The sequence below is a fragment of the Sebastes umbrosus genome, chromosome 18 (genome assembly GCF_015220745.1).
Source record: "Sebastes umbrosus isolate fSebUmb1 chromosome 18, fSebUmb1.pri, whole genome shotgun sequence".
Lineage (NCBI taxonomy): Eukaryota > Metazoa > Chordata > Actinopteri > Perciformes > Sebastidae > Sebastes > Sebastes umbrosus.
Window position 1 is genome coordinate 9,538,236 of NC_051286.1, and position 18,696 is coordinate 9,556,931.

An 18,696-nucleotide genomic window follows, 5' to 3' on the forward strand; every position below is an offset into this window, starting at 1 on the left:
TTTTGAACAGTCATTTAAAAGGTCAGTTAAGGGCTTCAATTTAGCAGCAGAGACTGTTTATTAAGCTTCATGTGTTAGTATACTACATGGCTGTATGTATAGATTAGGGCTGTCAATTGGTTAAAATATTTAATCACGATTAATCACATGATTGTCCATAGTTAATTGCAATGAATCGCAAATTAATCACACATTTTTGTATCTGTTCAAAATGTACATTAAAGGGAGATTTATCAAGAATTTAATACTCTTATCAACATGAGTGGACAAATATGCTTGCTTTATGCAAATGTATGTATATATTTATTATTAGAAATCAATTAACAACACAAAAAAATGACAAATATTGTCCAGAAACCCTCACAGGTACTGCATTTAGCATAAAATAATATGCTCACATGGCAAACTGAAGCCCAACAGGCAACAACAGCTGTCAGTGTGTCAGTGTGCTGACTTTACTATGACTTGCCCCAAACTGCATGTTATTATCATAAAGTGGGCATGTCTGTAAAGGGGAGACTCGTGGGTACCTATAGAACCCATTTTCATTCACATATCTTGAGGTCAGAGGTCGAGGGACCCCTTTGAAAATGTCCATGCCAGTTTTTCATCTCCACAATTCAGCGTAAGTTTGGAGCGTTATTTAACCTCCTTTGTGACAAGCTAGTATGTCATGCTTGGTACCAATGGATTCCTTAAGTTTTATAGTTTCATCTTGACTGTAGCTTTAAAACTAAGCCCACTCACACTTCCGAAAGATTGATTGCGTTATTGGGTTACAGAAATTAGTGGCGTTAAAACGATTTTGCATTAATGTGTTATTATCGCGTTAAATTTGACAGCCCTAGTAACTACTTCATTTCATAACTCCTGCAGAGTGTTTGTTGTTTTACTTTGTTAATATATCCCAAAGCCACATTTGTGTTTTACATTTATATTTATTTCATGTGAAGCTCCAATGTTGTGAAACATTAACTCACCACAGCAAACGAATGGAGCAGAACAGAAAACAGCAGGGCCCCTCGCTGTGACAGCGTTGTGTGAGAGACGGCAGGCAGATGGTAACAAATACAGTACGCCGAATTATTCACTAGAGTGAGTGAATGTAGCTGGAAGCATGAACACATTACCTTTTGACCCTGAGGGTTCACGTCTTGTTTTTGTTTTCGGCAGCTCTTTATCACAGTCCAGAGACGAGCAAAGTTAGGTCAGTGAAATCCGACACGTCAACACCTTCAACCCATGACAGTAACCCTTTGTGTACAGTAGATTTGCAGTATATGGTGAAACAGTACATTAAAAACTAAGTAAATATTTGAGCCTTGAGCCTTTTGAGCCTTACTCACCTTTACCTTTTATTGAGGCACTTCTTAGAGACTGCTTCAAGATAACAACTGAGATATGATTCAGCAGGAGTGTAAACAGTCTTGACGACGGGTAATAATACAGTGTTAGCTGCGCCAATTAAATAATCTTTTCTGTTGTTCAGGATTTTGAGGCGTGAATCCATTTATATAACAAGGAAACACAACTACAGCCACAGACAAAAGTTTTGAGGCATTGATTGAATGAGATCTCATGAGAGAAGGAGAGCAGACAAAGGCAGCGGTATAAAAGAATATCAATAATATAGTTGACACTATATTATTGATTGGAGAGAAAATATATGTATGTTAGACAGATGTTGCAAGCAAACTATGCAGACAAATATAACTCTTTTTTTCCCCTTTATTTATTTATTGTACAAATGACAAATACGAAGTATAAATCTGTGTTCCAAATTTGCGTTTTTTTTGGTGAAAGAGAAATAAAACAACGCCTTCCTCTAACCCCCCACCCAACCCAAACTCTCAGAATGAGACAAAGAAGTTAAGACGCATACAAAAAAATTTACATAAAATTAAGTACAAATATAACTTTTAAGTTATAAAGTTGAACAAAGGCCTTATTTGCACTTTTTTATTTAGTTTTAATTTTATTTAATATAATTTTTTCCATGTTGCTTTAAAGGAATACTTCACCGTGGAGGCATGAGAGAAACACAAAGTTTTCTTCAAGAATTCAAGGTAGCACGTGGTGAGTAATTGATATACAAATAATCTTATTTTGGGTGAAGTATTCCTTTAAATAGCCACAATGAAGTGAGGACCAAATTAAGTTTATGTTCTCCAGACCAAGGCATTGTCGCAACGCTTTGTGATTTTCCTGCTGTTGAAGTAGATTGTACACAGGTTAAAATGGAGTTGGAGTCTACTGGAGACAGAGAACAATAGCTAATTTCAGTGTAATGTTAGTGCATCTTTAGCTGCTGTTATGTCAAGGACTGAGGAGACAGACCGTGAATGTATTAAGACAATCAAGCAATAAGTGGCTATTTCCACAGACTGGTTACTGATGTAATTGCACTATATGGCAGGAGTAAAGATTACACCTCTTTGAGAAACAGATGCATTTACACCTTTTCGACATATGGCTAGAGTGCCCAAACAAGCTTGTTAGATGCATTTCCAGAGATCAGACACATGAAGTGATTAATGTAAGTGTAAATGGGGTGAAAGGGCAGCCGAACTGTTGCATCACTGTAAATGCAATCAATCTTAATCAATATTTTTTACTGGAAACCATTATCTAACACATTCCACAGCAGGATACAACGAAGATGTTCCTCACAAATTAGATTTTTATATTTTCACGCATAGAAAATAAAATCTGTCAGGTGACAATAAGTCCAAAATAAACATTTAATAATAGTTTCCTTTTTGATATCTTTTTTTTCTTTTATACATTTTTATATTGATACTGTAGTGATATACTGTAGTGTGTTATATTAAGAGGCAACCTGCTCATGTATGTTCTGCCTTTTTCTAGTATGACATTGTTGTGATATGGAAGCAAAGCTAGCTGCCAAGTGTAATGAATTGATCATAAACACTTACCAGGTGGGAGGAACTGTTGTTCACAAAACATAATCACAATGGCGGAGAAAAAGGAAAGCCAAGAAATACGATGATGGCTGATGATAGCTTGTTGTGCTGCACGACCTCACACGCTTCAGTCAGCCTCATTGCTTATAGGAAAATGGATTGTTCGGCATGTTTTCACAGCTAGTGCATGTTCACGTGTTTGACTTTAAAAATAAAATATAGTGTCAGAGTGCAGCAGTTGGTGTTGCCTGGTATGTCATGAAATATAACTACTGTATGTTATTTTCTCTTCCATCAATAAACTCTACCTGTGTTGACTTATTGCCAAAAATATACAGGCATAACTTAGATTAGTCAACATCATAAATGAACAACATTATGATAAGGTCACTCTGTTTACAACTGCTGTTGCGTTACATTAGAGCTGAAAAGATTAGTCCAAGGACAAAAGTCAATTGCCACCCCCACCCCTCAGTAAAAATGGCAAAATACATAAACAAATAATTTTTTTTTTTTACTATTTTATAAAATTGTATGAACCAAATGATTACTCCATTAATCACGAAAATAATTAAAAGATTATTTATTATATTTATTTATGTTCATTCATTTTGGACAAGCCCCTATTTGACTGGGACAAAAACAGGAGACACACGGGTATGCTAATGGCTAAAGTGATTTATTAACTTGAAAATAATCAAAACAAGGCTAACAAATAGATGGGAGGAATCTGTAAATACAGTAGGGCAGTAGGGAGTGGATGAGTGAAAATGTGCTGCAAAGGAATCACACCACACCACCACTTTAGATGAAACCACGCCTCCTCCCGTATGAAAAGCCTGACGACTGCGTTGTGATTGGCGAGTACTTGTGGCCTCAACCTGTTCTTGTGATGAGCTTTCCTACGCTGTGAGAAGAGTGTGTGGATGGAGCATTAAGTTGTTAAATGTTACTCATTTAGCGGCTGGCTAGTTAGCTTTAGCCACGATGCTTTCATGCTACACTGGTTACAGAAAATGAGCCCAACAGCGGACTGGTGGCCAGCAGCAGCGCTGGTTCTAATCGGTCCGTCTGCCTCACTCCCCGCCGCTAGGAGACGGAGCTGCCGACCGCTCTTCTACCGGCGAAATAGACGAACGGTCCCTCTGCCTCACTCCCCGCCTCTAGGAGACTACGGAGCTGCCGACAGCTCTCCTTCCGGTGAACTAGTCCAACAGTCTCTCCGCCTCAGTCCCCACCAGGAGTAGAGTGGTCAGCAGCTCCATCTCCTAGTGGCGGAACTAGTCTAACCATCCCTCTGCCTCACTCCCCGCTGCTCAGAGGCTATGGAGCTGCTGAACCCTCCTCCTGGCAAAGTTGTCTCCAGCGGCGGGGAGTGAGGCGGAAGGACCGCGGGGTGCATTAGCTAACTAATTCTTCTCTCATTTCTTGTCTGATAAACAGTAAATTCATCAAATTCAGAGCCCGATATTGGATTTTCCAAGCAAATGTTGTCATATTTTAGAGCGTGGTTTCCATCGGCAGCCGTCGACACTGCGTCGAGGCTTTTGCCATACAGAATTAGGGCGTGGTTTCATCTAGAGTGGGTTGCAAAAACAATAGAGGCCACCAGGGCTAGCTGCTGCTGCTTATATGCATGGGGCACACCGGGACCAGGTGCCGGTGATGGTATCCGTACCAAAACTCAAGTGTTTTATTAACAAATTATAACAAGCACTATTCAATGGTTGACTGAAGTATTGCTATATTGTGGAACTAGTGTATGATTCCCACTATATACACTGCCAACCAACCATTGGTTTAACGGAAATGTTGCATTATTCCTTTATTTCCTGCTGCAGTCGATTAAAACACAGTTTTGTGGGTGCACACAGGCCTGAACATTCAAACACACACAGACATACTAGTCCTTTTTATCTTGAAATTTGTGATGCATGTTGTTTCCTGCCATTGATGTGGAGCAGGGCTCTCATTTCTCTCTGTGGCGGATGGATCTTTAGAGTGCTGCGTGTTAGCAACATAAGGAGGGCTGAGGAGGAGAGAGGGGTGATTTGAGGTGAAATGTAAACGAGGCTAGTCAGGAAGGATTAGCGTCCTGTGAGCAGCGTGGCCCTGCGGCAGCACCCAACACCGTGACAATGGCTGCTTGTTTTTTGCGGTTTACCCAAGGATTTAAAACGCTTTGTGTGTGCCTGTATTTTGTGTGTATGTCCAAGATTTACGGATTGTTATTTAGATACAGCCTGGATGTGGTTTTGCAGATTAAGAGGCTTGAGTCCATCTTGATGTGTACAGCTCACAAGAATACATTAAAGGCTTTCAGATGTATTAATCTCTCTGAAAATCTTTTACAAACCTGATTTTTGTCAACAACAGGTTAGTAATAAAATAATAATCCCTGTTTGTCTCTACAGTTTGCTAAACATGACAGAAATTCACATTTTGCTTCTTTTTGCTGCTTTGTGTGTGTATGTGGATTAATAGGATGGTCTTAAATTCAAGTTTTGATACCAACTTTAATATTTGTCTTAATGGATCGTGCAGGAACGATGTTAACTGTCCCTCTATACACGGTGTGCTTCATCAAATGTTGCAGCGTTTCCTGTTGCCATGGTTACCCACCCGATGCGGCGAGAGAGGTGCAGGCGGTAGACTTTGCAGATAAAGAACAGGCACGAGTCCATTAAGAGAGAGACTGGAGAGGAATATCAGAAACATAAAAGATAAAATAATAGGGAGTTGTTTTTTTTAATATGATGCAAATCTACAACTATGTTAACCACAAACTACAGTGATGAAAAAATGGCTATAGATTCATATCAGGGTTTGTTGCAGAGCTGCACAGACTGTACTGGAGTTTACCGTATGTTACTTTGTGCATCCCTTATGTGTTCATCCAAATATCAAGCAACATTTAAATGTCATGCATAGCCTATATAAATACATCTAAATAAATATAATGTTAACTAACTACAATGTGGAAGGTGTTATTTTCCTTCAGAGGACTGACAAAGATAACAAATCAGTTTCACAAGAATACAAAGAAGCGTTAAAACTGTCTATCACTACTGCTACAGTGACTGTTAAGTTTGCATTTGGTTTTGTAATATTTTGCTTCTCTGTTCTTGTTCTGCTGAGCCGTAACCTCAAACTGAAGTTCATATGAGTTGTGAATTCTGTGAAACCTCTCCACTGGCACTATGCCATCTAATAAAATGCAGTTATAATTACTGTATGGCAGTAACAGCTGTTATGTAAGGGATGATTGCAAACCAAAACCTGCTGGACAGTTTCATCAAAGGTTTCCAAAAAGTAATTACTGAGTTTCATTTGGGTTTGGTGGCAGTGACAGTACTCACTTTGCAAGTGTGTTTTTAGGTTTTGGGGAAAATGCAGTATTACTTGCAAAAATTATTTTATTGACCTTTCCTCTCTTTACCATGTGTTCCTCCTCTACAGGTCAGTTAAAGCTGAAAATGAGTGCAGTAGGGGAAAACCCCCTGGACCCTGCCACGCCAGAGTCACGCAAGAGGAAGGGCTCACCATGCGACACATCAGGGCAAAGGTAAAGACCCAGACACATATTCTTGTTTTGTGTGAAATTTGTGAATTTAAGGGACACAACTTGATATTGTTTTGTTTATACTCGTGCCAGGCACCGTGGCGCAGGCCTCCACAGATGGTGCACGAGCTACGAGCACGCACAAAGGTGTTAATGCTCAACGCGTTGTTCTATGCAGTATTCTCCCAAACCAGAAGCCAGAGGGCATACAAACAAAAGATTCTGTGAGAAGAAGCAAGAAGTCAACAAGTGTTGCTGGCAAAACGCCATAAACCAAACTCCTCAGTGCCGGGAAGGAATTGTAATTAACTTTAAACTCATATCTCATATTCATGGACATACTTTATCACCTTTATACAATCAAAGTAAAGAAAGGACTCAAGTATTAAATGTTTTATAATGAAACGAAGGTTGAAAGGTTTAAGATCCTGAAAAACAATTTGATTCGGCAAAATAGAGATCTCCTGCTTTTAAAGCATTTAAAACAAGCCTTTGCGCTTTACGCACAATACGTGATGATGTCATTTTTGGAGCATAAACCCGGCTTAACTGTTGTGCAAGTTTGGTACCAGGCAGAACCTCGTTCCTGTTGTACTTATATAAATATGTTACATCTGTTCAAAACTAACATTACTATTTAAGTCACTTTACATTGGTGTCACAATCTTCACAGACATTGTACATTGTATATAGTCACATCCTGAGTTACATAATGTTAGCAAAACGCTAGCTAACAGATAACTATATCAAGAGGAGTTGGCCTAACGTCAGATCACCAGCGTCAGCTACCTGAGTAAAAGTAATAAAAGTTAACATCGTGAATATATCCTCCCATCGCATACTATAGTCCTTGCTATCGACTGTTGATCTAACACTGCGGCACCCAGCTAAGCAGAACCAGCATCGCCATGTTTGTTTTTGTCAAGCCTGTCCGACGTAGCAACAGTTACTAAGGGGGCTGGGATCAGTCGGTTGTTGATTGGCTGATCAACACGTTTATCGTTCCTGCTTTGATGTAATGTGGTCATTTTGTGCATTAGGGATTAACAACCATGTTGTGTTATCCCTTCTAACATATACAACAAAGATCCGAAAGTAATTATGTAAACTGCATAACAATCAGCAATATTCATTGGCAAGTAGATCTTGTAATCATATAATTGTAAAGACATTTATCCGAGACAACAACAATTACAGTCCGCTCAGCTGATATTTCTCTTTTAAGACATTCGAGCAGAAACAATCAGTGGAGTTAATTGATTACCTGCTATTTTGATAAGCTAATAATCATTGAAGTCATTTCTCTCACAAAGCCCTCCCTTGTTTCGCCTCTTCAAATGTGAGGATTTACTGCTTTTAATATTATTGTAAATGCAGATTTCTTTTGCACTAATGGTCAGACAAAATAACATTTGAAGTCATCACCTTGGGCAATTTTTTTACATTTTAGAGACCAAATGAATAATCTATTACAGTAGAAAATGATCAGCAGATTAATAGATAATGAAAAGAAACATGTGACTTGTGCACGCCAAAGATCATAAGACATTAGTTACTCAAGCATTATTAGATAATATAATAATAAATAATGTGGTGCACTGAGTTACGAGAAATGTCACGGGACATTTTTCTGCAATTAGTATTTTTACTTTCAATACTTTAAGTACATTTTCCTGATTATACTTACATACTTTTACTTAAGTAACATGCACATTCACTGCAGGACTTTTTACTTGTAACGGAGTATTTTAAAGTACTTTAACTTCAGTAAAGGATCTGAATGTCTCCTCCACCACTGAGGGTGACAACATGAGAAGAAGAAAAAGCAAAATCCTCTGGATCTATAAAAGGCTTTAGGCTTTAGGGTTAAACTTTTAGGTTAGGATCAGGTTTAAGGCAGGTCACGTTGTGGTGAAGGAGTGAATGTTGTCAGTATACTGTACTGTGTGTGTGAGTCTATAAGGCCCGATAGCTGATGTAAGCTGATGTAACAGCCCAGCTAGCATTTCTACAGCAGCTACACGCAGCCACTGACCTGCGCATTCACACAGCAGCGTCCTCCCTCCTCCTCCCTCCTCCCTCGGCCACCACGCCTGTGTGTTCTGGCTGGCCAATGCACTGACCTACTTTTGCTGTTGTCGTCTCACACACACACACACACATACGCACATATGCACACATTCCTTTTTTCATGTTTACCACATACCTTGCTGCAACTCGTCGGTTTGAGAGTACATTATTGAAGCTGGAGAATAAGGTGAAGGCTGCGTGTAGAGTCTGAAGAGGCAGATTTAAGTTGCTTTTTAATATTTTGTGTCGATGACTTATGGCAAGTTTCTTGTTTACATATTACGGAAACAGATTACAGGCAGCCGGGTGAAAAACCACGGAGCTTATACAGCACATTGTGATGTTTTTTTCACATTTTCCAACTCGGACACTGATAATTTAAACCACCTGTTGTTTGAAGAAACAAACTCTTGTGATCAGAAGTTCAAATGTTTAATCTTTTGACTAATTTTAGTTTACATTAAACAGCAAAATGTTAAGATGGACTAAAAACAGAGGCATCGTGAAGTCAAGTAAAGATCAGGGCTGCAACTATTTATTTTCTCAATTAATTTGTTATTAATTTAATCAGTGGTTCACAACTTTTTTCTCAGCAGGGGGCGACTCCTCTGGTTGCAAAAATAAGTCTGATTGCATAGAAGTCTATGAGAAAATGACCCTACTTCTCACTTGATTTATTACCTCAGTAAACATTGTAAACATGGATTATGGTCTCAATCGCTAGTTTCAAGTCTTCTTCAATACAGCATGATGTTCATTTAGTAAATTATGGTCCCATTTAGAGTCAAATAGACCATAAAGCAGGGGATGCTTTAGGGCGTGGCTACCTTGTGATTGACAGGTCGCTACCACGGCGTTGTCCGGTCTGGAAGTGGTCCGTGTTTTGGTCTTACAACTTTAACCCTTTCACAGTGTGTTTTCAGTTCATGAAAGTTAACTGTAACATTTTGGTCGCCTAAAAATCTCTTATTCAGTGTTCAGTTGTACTTACCTCCACCATCTCGTGTCACTTCTGGTTGCAAAAAAACAAGATTTGTCTTTCTGTGCAGCGTGGAGAAGCGGAGACGGGAGCTGGAGTGCCGCTACATCGAGGAGCTGGCTGAGCTGCTTTCATCCAACATGAGCGACATCGCCGGTCTCAGTGTCAAGCCCGACAAGTGCCACATTCTCAAGAGCACCGTGGACCAAATCCAGCAGATGAAACGGCGTGAGCAAGGTGAGGACACACACACACACAAACACACACACTCATTTTCATGTTTTTAAAGGTAATTTCCCTTTCAAAATTGTAGAAACTCAGACAAATAAAAGCATACAACAGTTCTTTATTGTTTCTCAGAGGATACATATTTATAATAGATCAAAACTCAGAAAATGTTGTGCTGAATGTGAGGTTTACATGGCTTTGGAGTTTCTAAAAGCATTAGATCACATACATGTTATAAATTACATTTCTTTTTGTAATTAAGTGTGTTATTTTGCAGGAAGTTTCTGTGTATTCTGATTCCTGATGTGTGTTTGTTTCCTCCCCACAGAGAAAGCAGCTCTTCTGTCTCCAGATGATGAGGTGCAGAAGAGTGACATCTCTTCCAGTAGCCAGGGGCTGGTAGAGAAAGAGGCCCTGGGGCCCATGCTGCTAGAGGTGAACAACACATTTCCTTCTCACCACCACCACTGCTGCAGGGATTTTTACTCCAACTCAACTCACACAACCTGATTTTCTTTTACTCCTCCTCCTCATTCAGGCCCTTGATGGGTTTTTCTTCGTCGTCAACCGGGAGGGCCGCATAGTCTTCGTTTCAGAGAACGTGACGAGTTACCTCGGATACGCCCAGGGGGAGCTGATGACCTCGAGCGTCTACAGCATGCTCCACGTGGGAGACCACAATGAATTTGTTCGCAATCTGCTGCCCAAAAGCCTTGGTGAGTGAGCTCTGGGTTTTAACCATAGACTGTACGTAAAGATGGACGACATGACAGCTCCCCAAAAGTGAAGCCAGAACATCTCGGTGGTGGCTGCGGTATAGGTTATAAATCCCGCCTCCTCCATGTTAGCGGATGGGACATGGGCCAAACTAAAAAGTCAAAGTACACATCAAATAAATGTTTCTCAAAGATGGTTTCTGTCAGTTTAGGTAGTTTTTATCACGCCGATGTTTGTAAAAGTGTTCATTTTTCTGATACGTTTGGTTTTAATCAGTTATTTGATGCTATAAAAAGGGGGTTAAACGTCATGATTGACAGCTGTGATTGACAGCTGCTCTGAGTGAAGTAGTCACAGCCGGAGGCCCGGGAATTTGTACGAGAGAGGAGATGTAACTTTATCTTTCCATAACCGTCACCAGTCTGTATGACAGAACATGTGTCAGTTTGATCATAAATGTAGTTATAGAGATATTATGGATAGTTGTTGTAGCCAAACAGCTACGGGACCTCGATATCGCTGCTCCAGCCTCCCCGATCACTACTGCGCAGACTGGCTCCAAATGGCGTCAAAATCTCAAGATTGCAGCTCGAGAGACGCGACGTCCATCTATATATACTTTCCATGGTTTTAACTGAGTGTGCATCTGCTCTCTAACTCTTTATACCCTAGCTTTAAGATGACAATAGTTGTTATTTTTTAAAAGATATTTGGTAATTGCATTTTCAGTATCTTCAAATGTGACAGTTTCCATGCCAATGAAACCCATTAAGGAGATGGGTTTTGGCAGCAAAATCAGAATACAGTCCTTAATACGGATAATGAACTTTGTTTATTGATGAAAACGACTGTAGTTGAAGTAGATTTGAAGAGTCATGAAGAAAGGCAGAGTGATGAACTATAAAAATGTTGAATTAACACAAATTGAAGTGCTCTTCACAAAGCTGCTTGGAGAGGGATGAACAGTAAAGTCAGAGTAGAGGGTCAGCGTATGTGTGGGTGAGTTCTAAGATTGAAACAGTGACTTTCTTTCCTGTGATGATGTTATTTTAATTTTTAGCAACAGCCTTGAGAAGAGATTATAACGAACATGGAACGGGGCCTGAGTGGGGTCACATGAGGACAAAAGATAAAGGAGAGCAGTAGGCGACGAGGTTGAGCAGTTGTATTTTCTGTTCTGATCTTGTAATCCCTTTTAATGTTGTGCCAGCCACTACAAACCTCCTTTCTCCTTAAAAACCCACTCTCATAGAGATATACACATGTCAGTTTAGCCACCTCAGTGACACACACACAGATTACTCTTACAGGAGGGTCTTTCAGTACATCTGGCTGTGATTTTGCAACACAAAAAGAATAATTTTAATGCTTGTGCAAAATGAGAAAATATATATTCATAATATGATGTGTAGCATCTAAAATTCTGCTGCATTCATATGACGCCAGGAGTGATTACTCACTCAACAAGATTGGCATCTTCCGGCAGCCTTGAAGAAGAAAAACATTTGAAATGAGACATGAGGAGATTTGGCAGGAACTGTGTTGCTTTATGGCACAAATGTATTGCTTTACAGTGTAATGCTGGAAATCAGTTGCCTGTTTCACAAAAGCAATTTGCAAGCAATGGGCTTCATGCAATAACCACTCGTACCAACAGATTCGTTCTTAAGTGGCTTGTACGAATTTTCTCTTATTTCGATTTGATACCTGCATTCATGTTTATTTGGAAGTAGTCTTCTTCTTCCCTGTCTTTGCTGGCACACTGCTGTGTTTGTTGGTGCATTACCGCCACTAGTAAAGTCTGTGGAATAGTGTGAAACCACTGGCAGGAATTTGTATTGCATCACTAAAAAATAAACGCTGACTAGCTGATAAAAACACAATCCTTTAACATTTTCCCAAGGCATGCATTTCTTTTTAGTGTTAATAACAACCAGTTAATTGTCATCATCAATACTGAACTCTGTGTTTATTGTCCCTTCTCGTGCAGTGAACGGTGTGCCGTGGCCGCAGGAATCCGGCCGAAGGAACAGCCACACCTTTAACTGTCGCATGCTGAAGAGGCCGCCGGACGAGTTGGACTCAGAAAATCCGGAGGCTCGGCAGCAATATGAGATCATGCAGTGTTTCACCGTGTCCCAACCACGGACCATACAGGAGGAGGGAGAGGGTACATGCACACACACACACACACACACACACACACACACACACACACAATGAGTGCACACAGTCTGCATGCAACCAGTCAATAGATTGTACAGTTGTTAAAACCAATATTAACAATAAGAATTTAAGCAAGACTAGCTGATTATAATGATTTATCTATAATGTTTGCTTTCTTTTTTCATCTTTATTTTGTCTTTATTTCTGTAAAGGCCTTTTCTACTATTATTTTGAAAATATATATCACAAAACATAGTTATTCTTATGACACTTATTTTGTATACAGTAAATATGTTACTTTAAAAGGTTGATAACTAGTTCATAAATGGTCTGATTTTTTCTTTTTACTCACGAGAGAACATTTAAAATCGTATTAAAACAAAGTTCCACTATCTGACCGGTTGGACAGTGACCAGATTCCTGCAGGACATTTTCATATTTTTTTTGGACTTGTTGGTGCAATGGCTTTGTATTGATAAAACTGTATGATGTAGTTCCTGCATTGCAGATTTACTGGGCTGTTGAGCTCTGCCTGCTTTTAGTCATTTTGATAAGAACTGGCCCTTGTGGATTGTAGACAGTATCCTACGTCTTTCTATTTTTGTGTTGATTTTAAGTCCCAATATCTGTTGTTTGCATTAAAGTTACGATTGACAACTCACTTGACGTATGTCCAAGCTTTGATTGGCTGATACTGCTGGTCTACCGCTGCCTCGATCAGTTAGTTTGTTTGTGGTATTATGTGACTTTGGTGAATCTGAACTGGCCCTTTAAAACACCGCCATCTACTGTAGGTAATACACTGAATATGGATAAGTACCTCATACAACCCCAGTTTGAAAAATCCAAACTATCCCTTTAATAATTTCACCACTCTGCATCTTTTCCGTGGTAGTTTTGACAGTCACAGTTTATCTTTTTTTCATCCCTGTTAACCTTTTGTTTTCTGTGGCTTACAGTACCAAACACACACACACACACACACACACACACACACACACACACACACACATACACACACATGCTAACCTCACCACTTGTGTCCTTCCTTGCTTAAGACCTGCAGAGCTGCCTGATCTGTATTGCCTGTCGGATACCTCGCGCCCAGCCGTTCAGCACTGAGTCTTTCATCACGAAGCAGGATCCCACAGGTAACACACACAGACAAACACACACACATACACATACTGTACTCTAGGGCTGCACAATATTAGAAAAAACTAACATTGCAATATTTTGATCTGCGTTATGTATTAAGATATGACAAATTACATACATTTTCACCCTAAATTTGGTACATTTTAAAGTTAAATGTTGCATGACGCATTGCATGTCCTGCGATGTGACTATTGCGCATGCTACGCAGTGTCGATGCTGAAATGATATATCATGCAGCCCTAACACACACAGGTATAATAGATTAATCAGGATTCCCAAAAGTCGTGGAATTGCTGGAATATGTCAGTCAGAGAAATTGAAACTACTGCAGATGTTGAAATCAGTGTAGACTGATCATGTGTGTGTGTGTTGCTCTCCTCCAGGGAAGATCATCTCCATAGAAACGAGTGCTTTGCGAGCGACAGGCCGGCCTGGCTGGGAGGACCTAGTCAGGAAGTGCATCTACGCTTTCTTTCAGCCGCAGGGCAAAGAGTCCTCCCACGCCAAGAAGCTGCTGCATGAGGGTGAGTAGCCGCCATCGATTGTTCAGCCTCACTCCCAGAAATCATTGACACGCTCGCTGCCAGCTTTGTTATGGTTACCAGAGTCTTAGCAACTACTTTTATATCATTATAATAGATCGCATTGAATACTAAATTAATACCTTTTATAAAATACCTTTTCATACAGGAGACGTGTGTTGTGCAACAAGTAGTTACAATTCTGCATCACCTTCAGCATTAGTAGTTTTTCTTTACTGTATATGCAGATTTATCTAGTGGCAAGCAGAAGAAGGGGGATCAGAATAGACAGCTTCAGTCTAGGGCTGCAACTATTAATAAATCGATTGATTGTTTTGTGTATGAAAAGTCCGAAAATAGTGAAAATTCTCACCACAAGTTCCTAGTGCCCATTTCAAATTGCTTTATTTTTGACCGACCAACATACCAAAACACAAAGAGATACAGATTCAGAGCTCTTTAAGACTGGATAGAACAACAAACAAGAGATGAGACCAAAGTCTAAACCCTGTTTGCCTCCTTCTCTTGCCCTGTGTGTGTGTGTGTGTGTGTGTGTCTGTGTGTGTTGGTATCCCCATCATCAGTGATGACCCATGGCACCGCTATCAGCCCGTTGTACCATTTCACGTTAAGTGATGGCACCCCGCTCAGCGCTCAGACCCGCTGCAAGTTCTGCTGCCCCCCCAACCCTGACGTTCAGCCCTTCATCATGGGCATTCACACTATTGACAGGTACGATATTTTTCTCAGCTGATTTTGGTAGCACTTTTTCCTCTTGCCAAATGGTCTCCTCAGTTTTCTTCTTATGTTTTTTTCCTCCAGGGAACACAACACTGCTAGCTCTCAGGAAAACACTAACCCCAGCCTTCCACTGACCCTCGGCAGCCTCGCCACAACTCCCTCCCGCTCCCCTTCCCTTCCTCCCGGCAGCAACTGGACCCAAGGCTCAGGCATCGCCGCCTCGGGCCTTCACCCCAACAACACCAACACCTCCCCACACGTACACAACCCAGCCACACCCGCAGGCTACCTGACGCCCAATCGGACCTGTCCCCAGCAGGTCAACAGCCCCTCTCCTTTGAGCAGCCCACTCACAGCCACCCCTACCTCTTTTATGTCACCCAGGATGCAACGGACCAGTCCTGGGTTAGGGGGAAGCCCCCGGGTACCGGGGAACCCCTTCTCTCCTTCCACACCAGGCCTCCACTCCCCAGCCGGGGAGCTAAGTAGTGGAGGCAGCCTCAACAGGCAGCAATCTGGCGGTGACGGGAGTAGCGGCGCCAGCGGTGGGTCAACGGGGTCCTTCTCCCTGTCCTCCCCTGTCCTTCAGAGACAAGCCAGTACACCCACCGGCCCCTCTACTCGGTCTCAATCTGCAAAACCGCCAGAGGCAGGAGAAGGAGGGGGAGAGGACTCTGTTAAAGCCCCCCTTCCTTTTGCCTCACAGCTGGGTAACCCCAGACTCAATCAGCTCCTGGATAGCAATGGGACAGGAGCTGAATCTAACAACAACAGACTCCACTGCACCTCATCACCTCATCCTCCTAACCCTCATCCCGCCCCTCAGTGCCCTGCCTCTCACAGTACTCTAACAGAGCGGCACAAGATCCTGCACCGGCTGCTCCAGGACACTAGTCCCAACGATGCCTCCACCACCAGCGAGGAAGGACTAAACAAAAACGATGTTGATATCAAGAGGGAGCCGCCTGCCAGTCCGGCTCTGACCGCAGGGCCTCCCAAGTCCAGCTCCAGAGAGCCACAGGACCATCAACTACTCCGATTCCTCCTGGACACAGACGAAAAGGTGACCATTAAATAGGCCCTTTACGTTCCTTTTTTTAGATTTGTCAAGTATTTAATACTCTGATCAACATGGGAGTGGGTAAATATGCTTGCTTTATGCAATTGTATGTATATTTGCATCCACTCTGTAAAATCCATATCATTTGTCCTCTTGATCCATGACAACTTGAAAAACACTAACAAAAAACTCACTTTGTTTGTGAAGGACTTGGGAGACCTGCCACCTCCATCTGCTCTCAGCCTGCAGACGGTCAGGGTGAAGGTGGAGAAGAGAGCCAGCGTGGACGGAGTGACCTGTACGGGCTCGACTGTTGCGGCAGGAGGTGCATCCAAACCTGCAGGACTTTGCGGCAGCTCAGCTTGCATCAGCCCCAGATCGAGCCCCGTCGGAGAGAACCGCCGAGACGGCCGCAGGGACAGCAGAGACTCCACGGTACAGTTGTTGTCAATGTCGTGGTGATCTGTGATAACTAGTCCAAAGATTTGATAATTATCCTAGTAGAATGTTGTAGAAAAGTTTAGTAAACAAAAACCGTATTGGCAGAATATGTTTGATGTCATTTAAAAACGGTATCAGCGTTATCAGCATTATTTTTAAACTATATAATGTCCTGCTATGTTTTTGGGTTGTCCGTCCATCCGTCCGTCCCATTCTAGAGCAAATATCGAACGTGATATCTCAGGAACGCCTGGAGGGAATTTCTTCAGTTTTGGCACAATCGACCACCGGGACTCACAGAATGAACTAATTAGATTTTGGTGGTCGAAGGTCACTGTGACCTCAAACATAACACATTTTTGGCCATAATTCAAGAATTCATATTCTAATTATGACAATTTCACACAAATGTCTAACAGGATAAAATCATGAAGTGACGACATTTTGGATGGACATGGATGTAAACTGCAGCTTGACTGGTTGGCGGAGGCAAACAACTGATATTTAACATTTAAATATATTCAATTTCTATATAGGTATTTGCTTCAAAGATGAAGTATCTATCAGGCCATAGGTCAGAATGGGATGAAAGATAGACAATACAAGAGTTTAAAAGCCTCATCAGAGGTACTCTAGAGGCCTTGCTGAGCTTCACAACCACCCAGACCAAAGTGATTTGAACTGAACTGACTGAGCAACTCTTCCATCCTTGACAGCAAAGCTAACGTGTTATAGGGTTCGCCTGATAGAGCAGAACGACTTTTAGACAGTATAGCTATTACCTCATACAAACAAACATGACAAGCAATTAACCCGTGATAGCAGTGTGATATTATTTAAGCCAGGTTGCAACATGCTTTCAGCCGACCTATATTGTATTTGTGGTAAACCCAACTGGTTCAGACTACACCACACTCTGTGTGACACCCAAATCATAACTGTGATGACCTAATGATGTAAATGTGTGTCTTCCTCTGCACTCTGTGAGAACGATTACTTCCTCATCAAGCATTGGAATTTTCCTCTATTGAGCTTTGCTCCTGCGTTGGCAGTCTCCTGACAGCCGTTGTAAATCATGTTGAATGTTTATTTTCTTGGACTTTGTCTCCACTGTAGGCTCAGCTACCAGCTGCAGCCTTTGAAGCTCACTGGCCTTTTGACCTTTTGTCTCTCCCCATCTCTCTGTCACTGATCCTCTGCCACTCATTATTCTTTACCCTTTCACACCATTACACCATTCATTCATTCTTCCATCCTGTCTTTTTCCTCACCTTTATCCCTTTTTTCATTTGTTTCTGCTCCGCTCTCCATTTCCTGCCCTCAGATGTCTGGTGGCCCTGTTGACATGGACCCTCTCACCCAGCTGCTGCCTGGCCTGAGAGGCCCGAGTGGGGCCAAACAGGGCAGTGAGGATTCAACAACCCCTGGAGGAGGCCCTCAACTCCACTCTCCAGCCTCTCAGCTCCAGTCCCCCTTACCTCAGCTCCAGTCCCCCTTACCTCAGCTCCAGTCCCCCTTACCTCAGCTCCAGTCCCCCTTACCCCAGCTCCAGTCCCCCATACCTCAGCTCCAGTCCCCCTTACCTCAGCTCCAGTCCCCCTTACCTCAGCTCCAGTCCCCTCTGTCCCAGCCTCAGTCCCTTACCCAGATGCAATCGCCGTCACCTCAGCTCCACTCCCCTTCCCCCCAACTCAAACTGCAGTCACCCAGTCAGCTTCAGCCCGGCGAGGCCAACGCTCCCCGCAACGTAAATGTGAAGAGAGAGCCTCCCGGCACTCCTAACAGAGGTACAGTTTCAACTTAGCAGGAAGGCGGGGTATCAATTAGAGGAGGGAAGCATAATAAACTACCTACATACAACCTATGGACACTGGTACGAAAGAATATTAGGGCCAGGCATAAGGATTTTTTTTTTAATTTTGCATTTTGAGAATAAAGGAACGGTCACATGAGCAAAATCAACTTTAGCTTTCCATTCACTTCCGTTTCATGCAAGCGAAGGGGCGGAAAAACATTTGCTTCCATTTGTGACGCAAATTAACATCGACGGATTGGCGAGAAGTTAAACTTTGGTGAACTTTCAAGTGAATATCGCCTCAGCAGGTGATAGTCCTCTCGGAACTAATACT

General features: G+C 41.8%; 1 protein-coding gene across 2 annotated transcripts in view; it reads left to right on the plus strand.

Annotated features, from left to right (window-relative positions):
- Positions 1–18,696, plus strand: part of ncoa1 (nuclear receptor coactivator 1) — a 58,232-nt gene that overhangs the window by 26,290 nt on the left and 13,246 nt on the right. The window contains exons 3-14 of one of the 2 annotated variants that reach the window (XM_037750202.1): positions 2,029–2,076; positions 6,384–6,489; positions 9,606–9,772; positions 10,092–10,198; positions 10,302–10,479; positions 12,471–12,650; positions 13,705–13,797; positions 14,188–14,328; positions 14,910–15,057; positions 15,148–16,129; positions 16,334–16,561; positions 17,892–18,354. In XM_037750202.1, the coding sequence (XP_037606130.1) occupies positions 2,031–2,076; positions 6,384–6,489; positions 9,606–9,772; positions 10,092–10,198; positions 10,302–10,479; positions 12,471–12,650; positions 13,705–13,797; positions 14,188–14,328; positions 14,910–15,057; positions 15,148–16,129; positions 16,334–16,561; positions 17,892–18,354 (2,839 nt within the window). In that variant the 5' untranslated portion in view covers positions 2,029–2,030. The remainder of the gene's footprint in view (positions 1–2,028; positions 2,077–6,383; positions 6,490–9,605; positions 9,773–10,091; positions 10,199–10,301; positions 10,480–12,470; positions 12,651–13,704; positions 13,798–14,187; positions 14,329–14,909; positions 15,058–15,147; positions 16,130–16,333; positions 16,562–17,891; positions 18,355–18,696) is intronic. The other variant, XM_037750203.1, reaches the window with a different exon arrangement.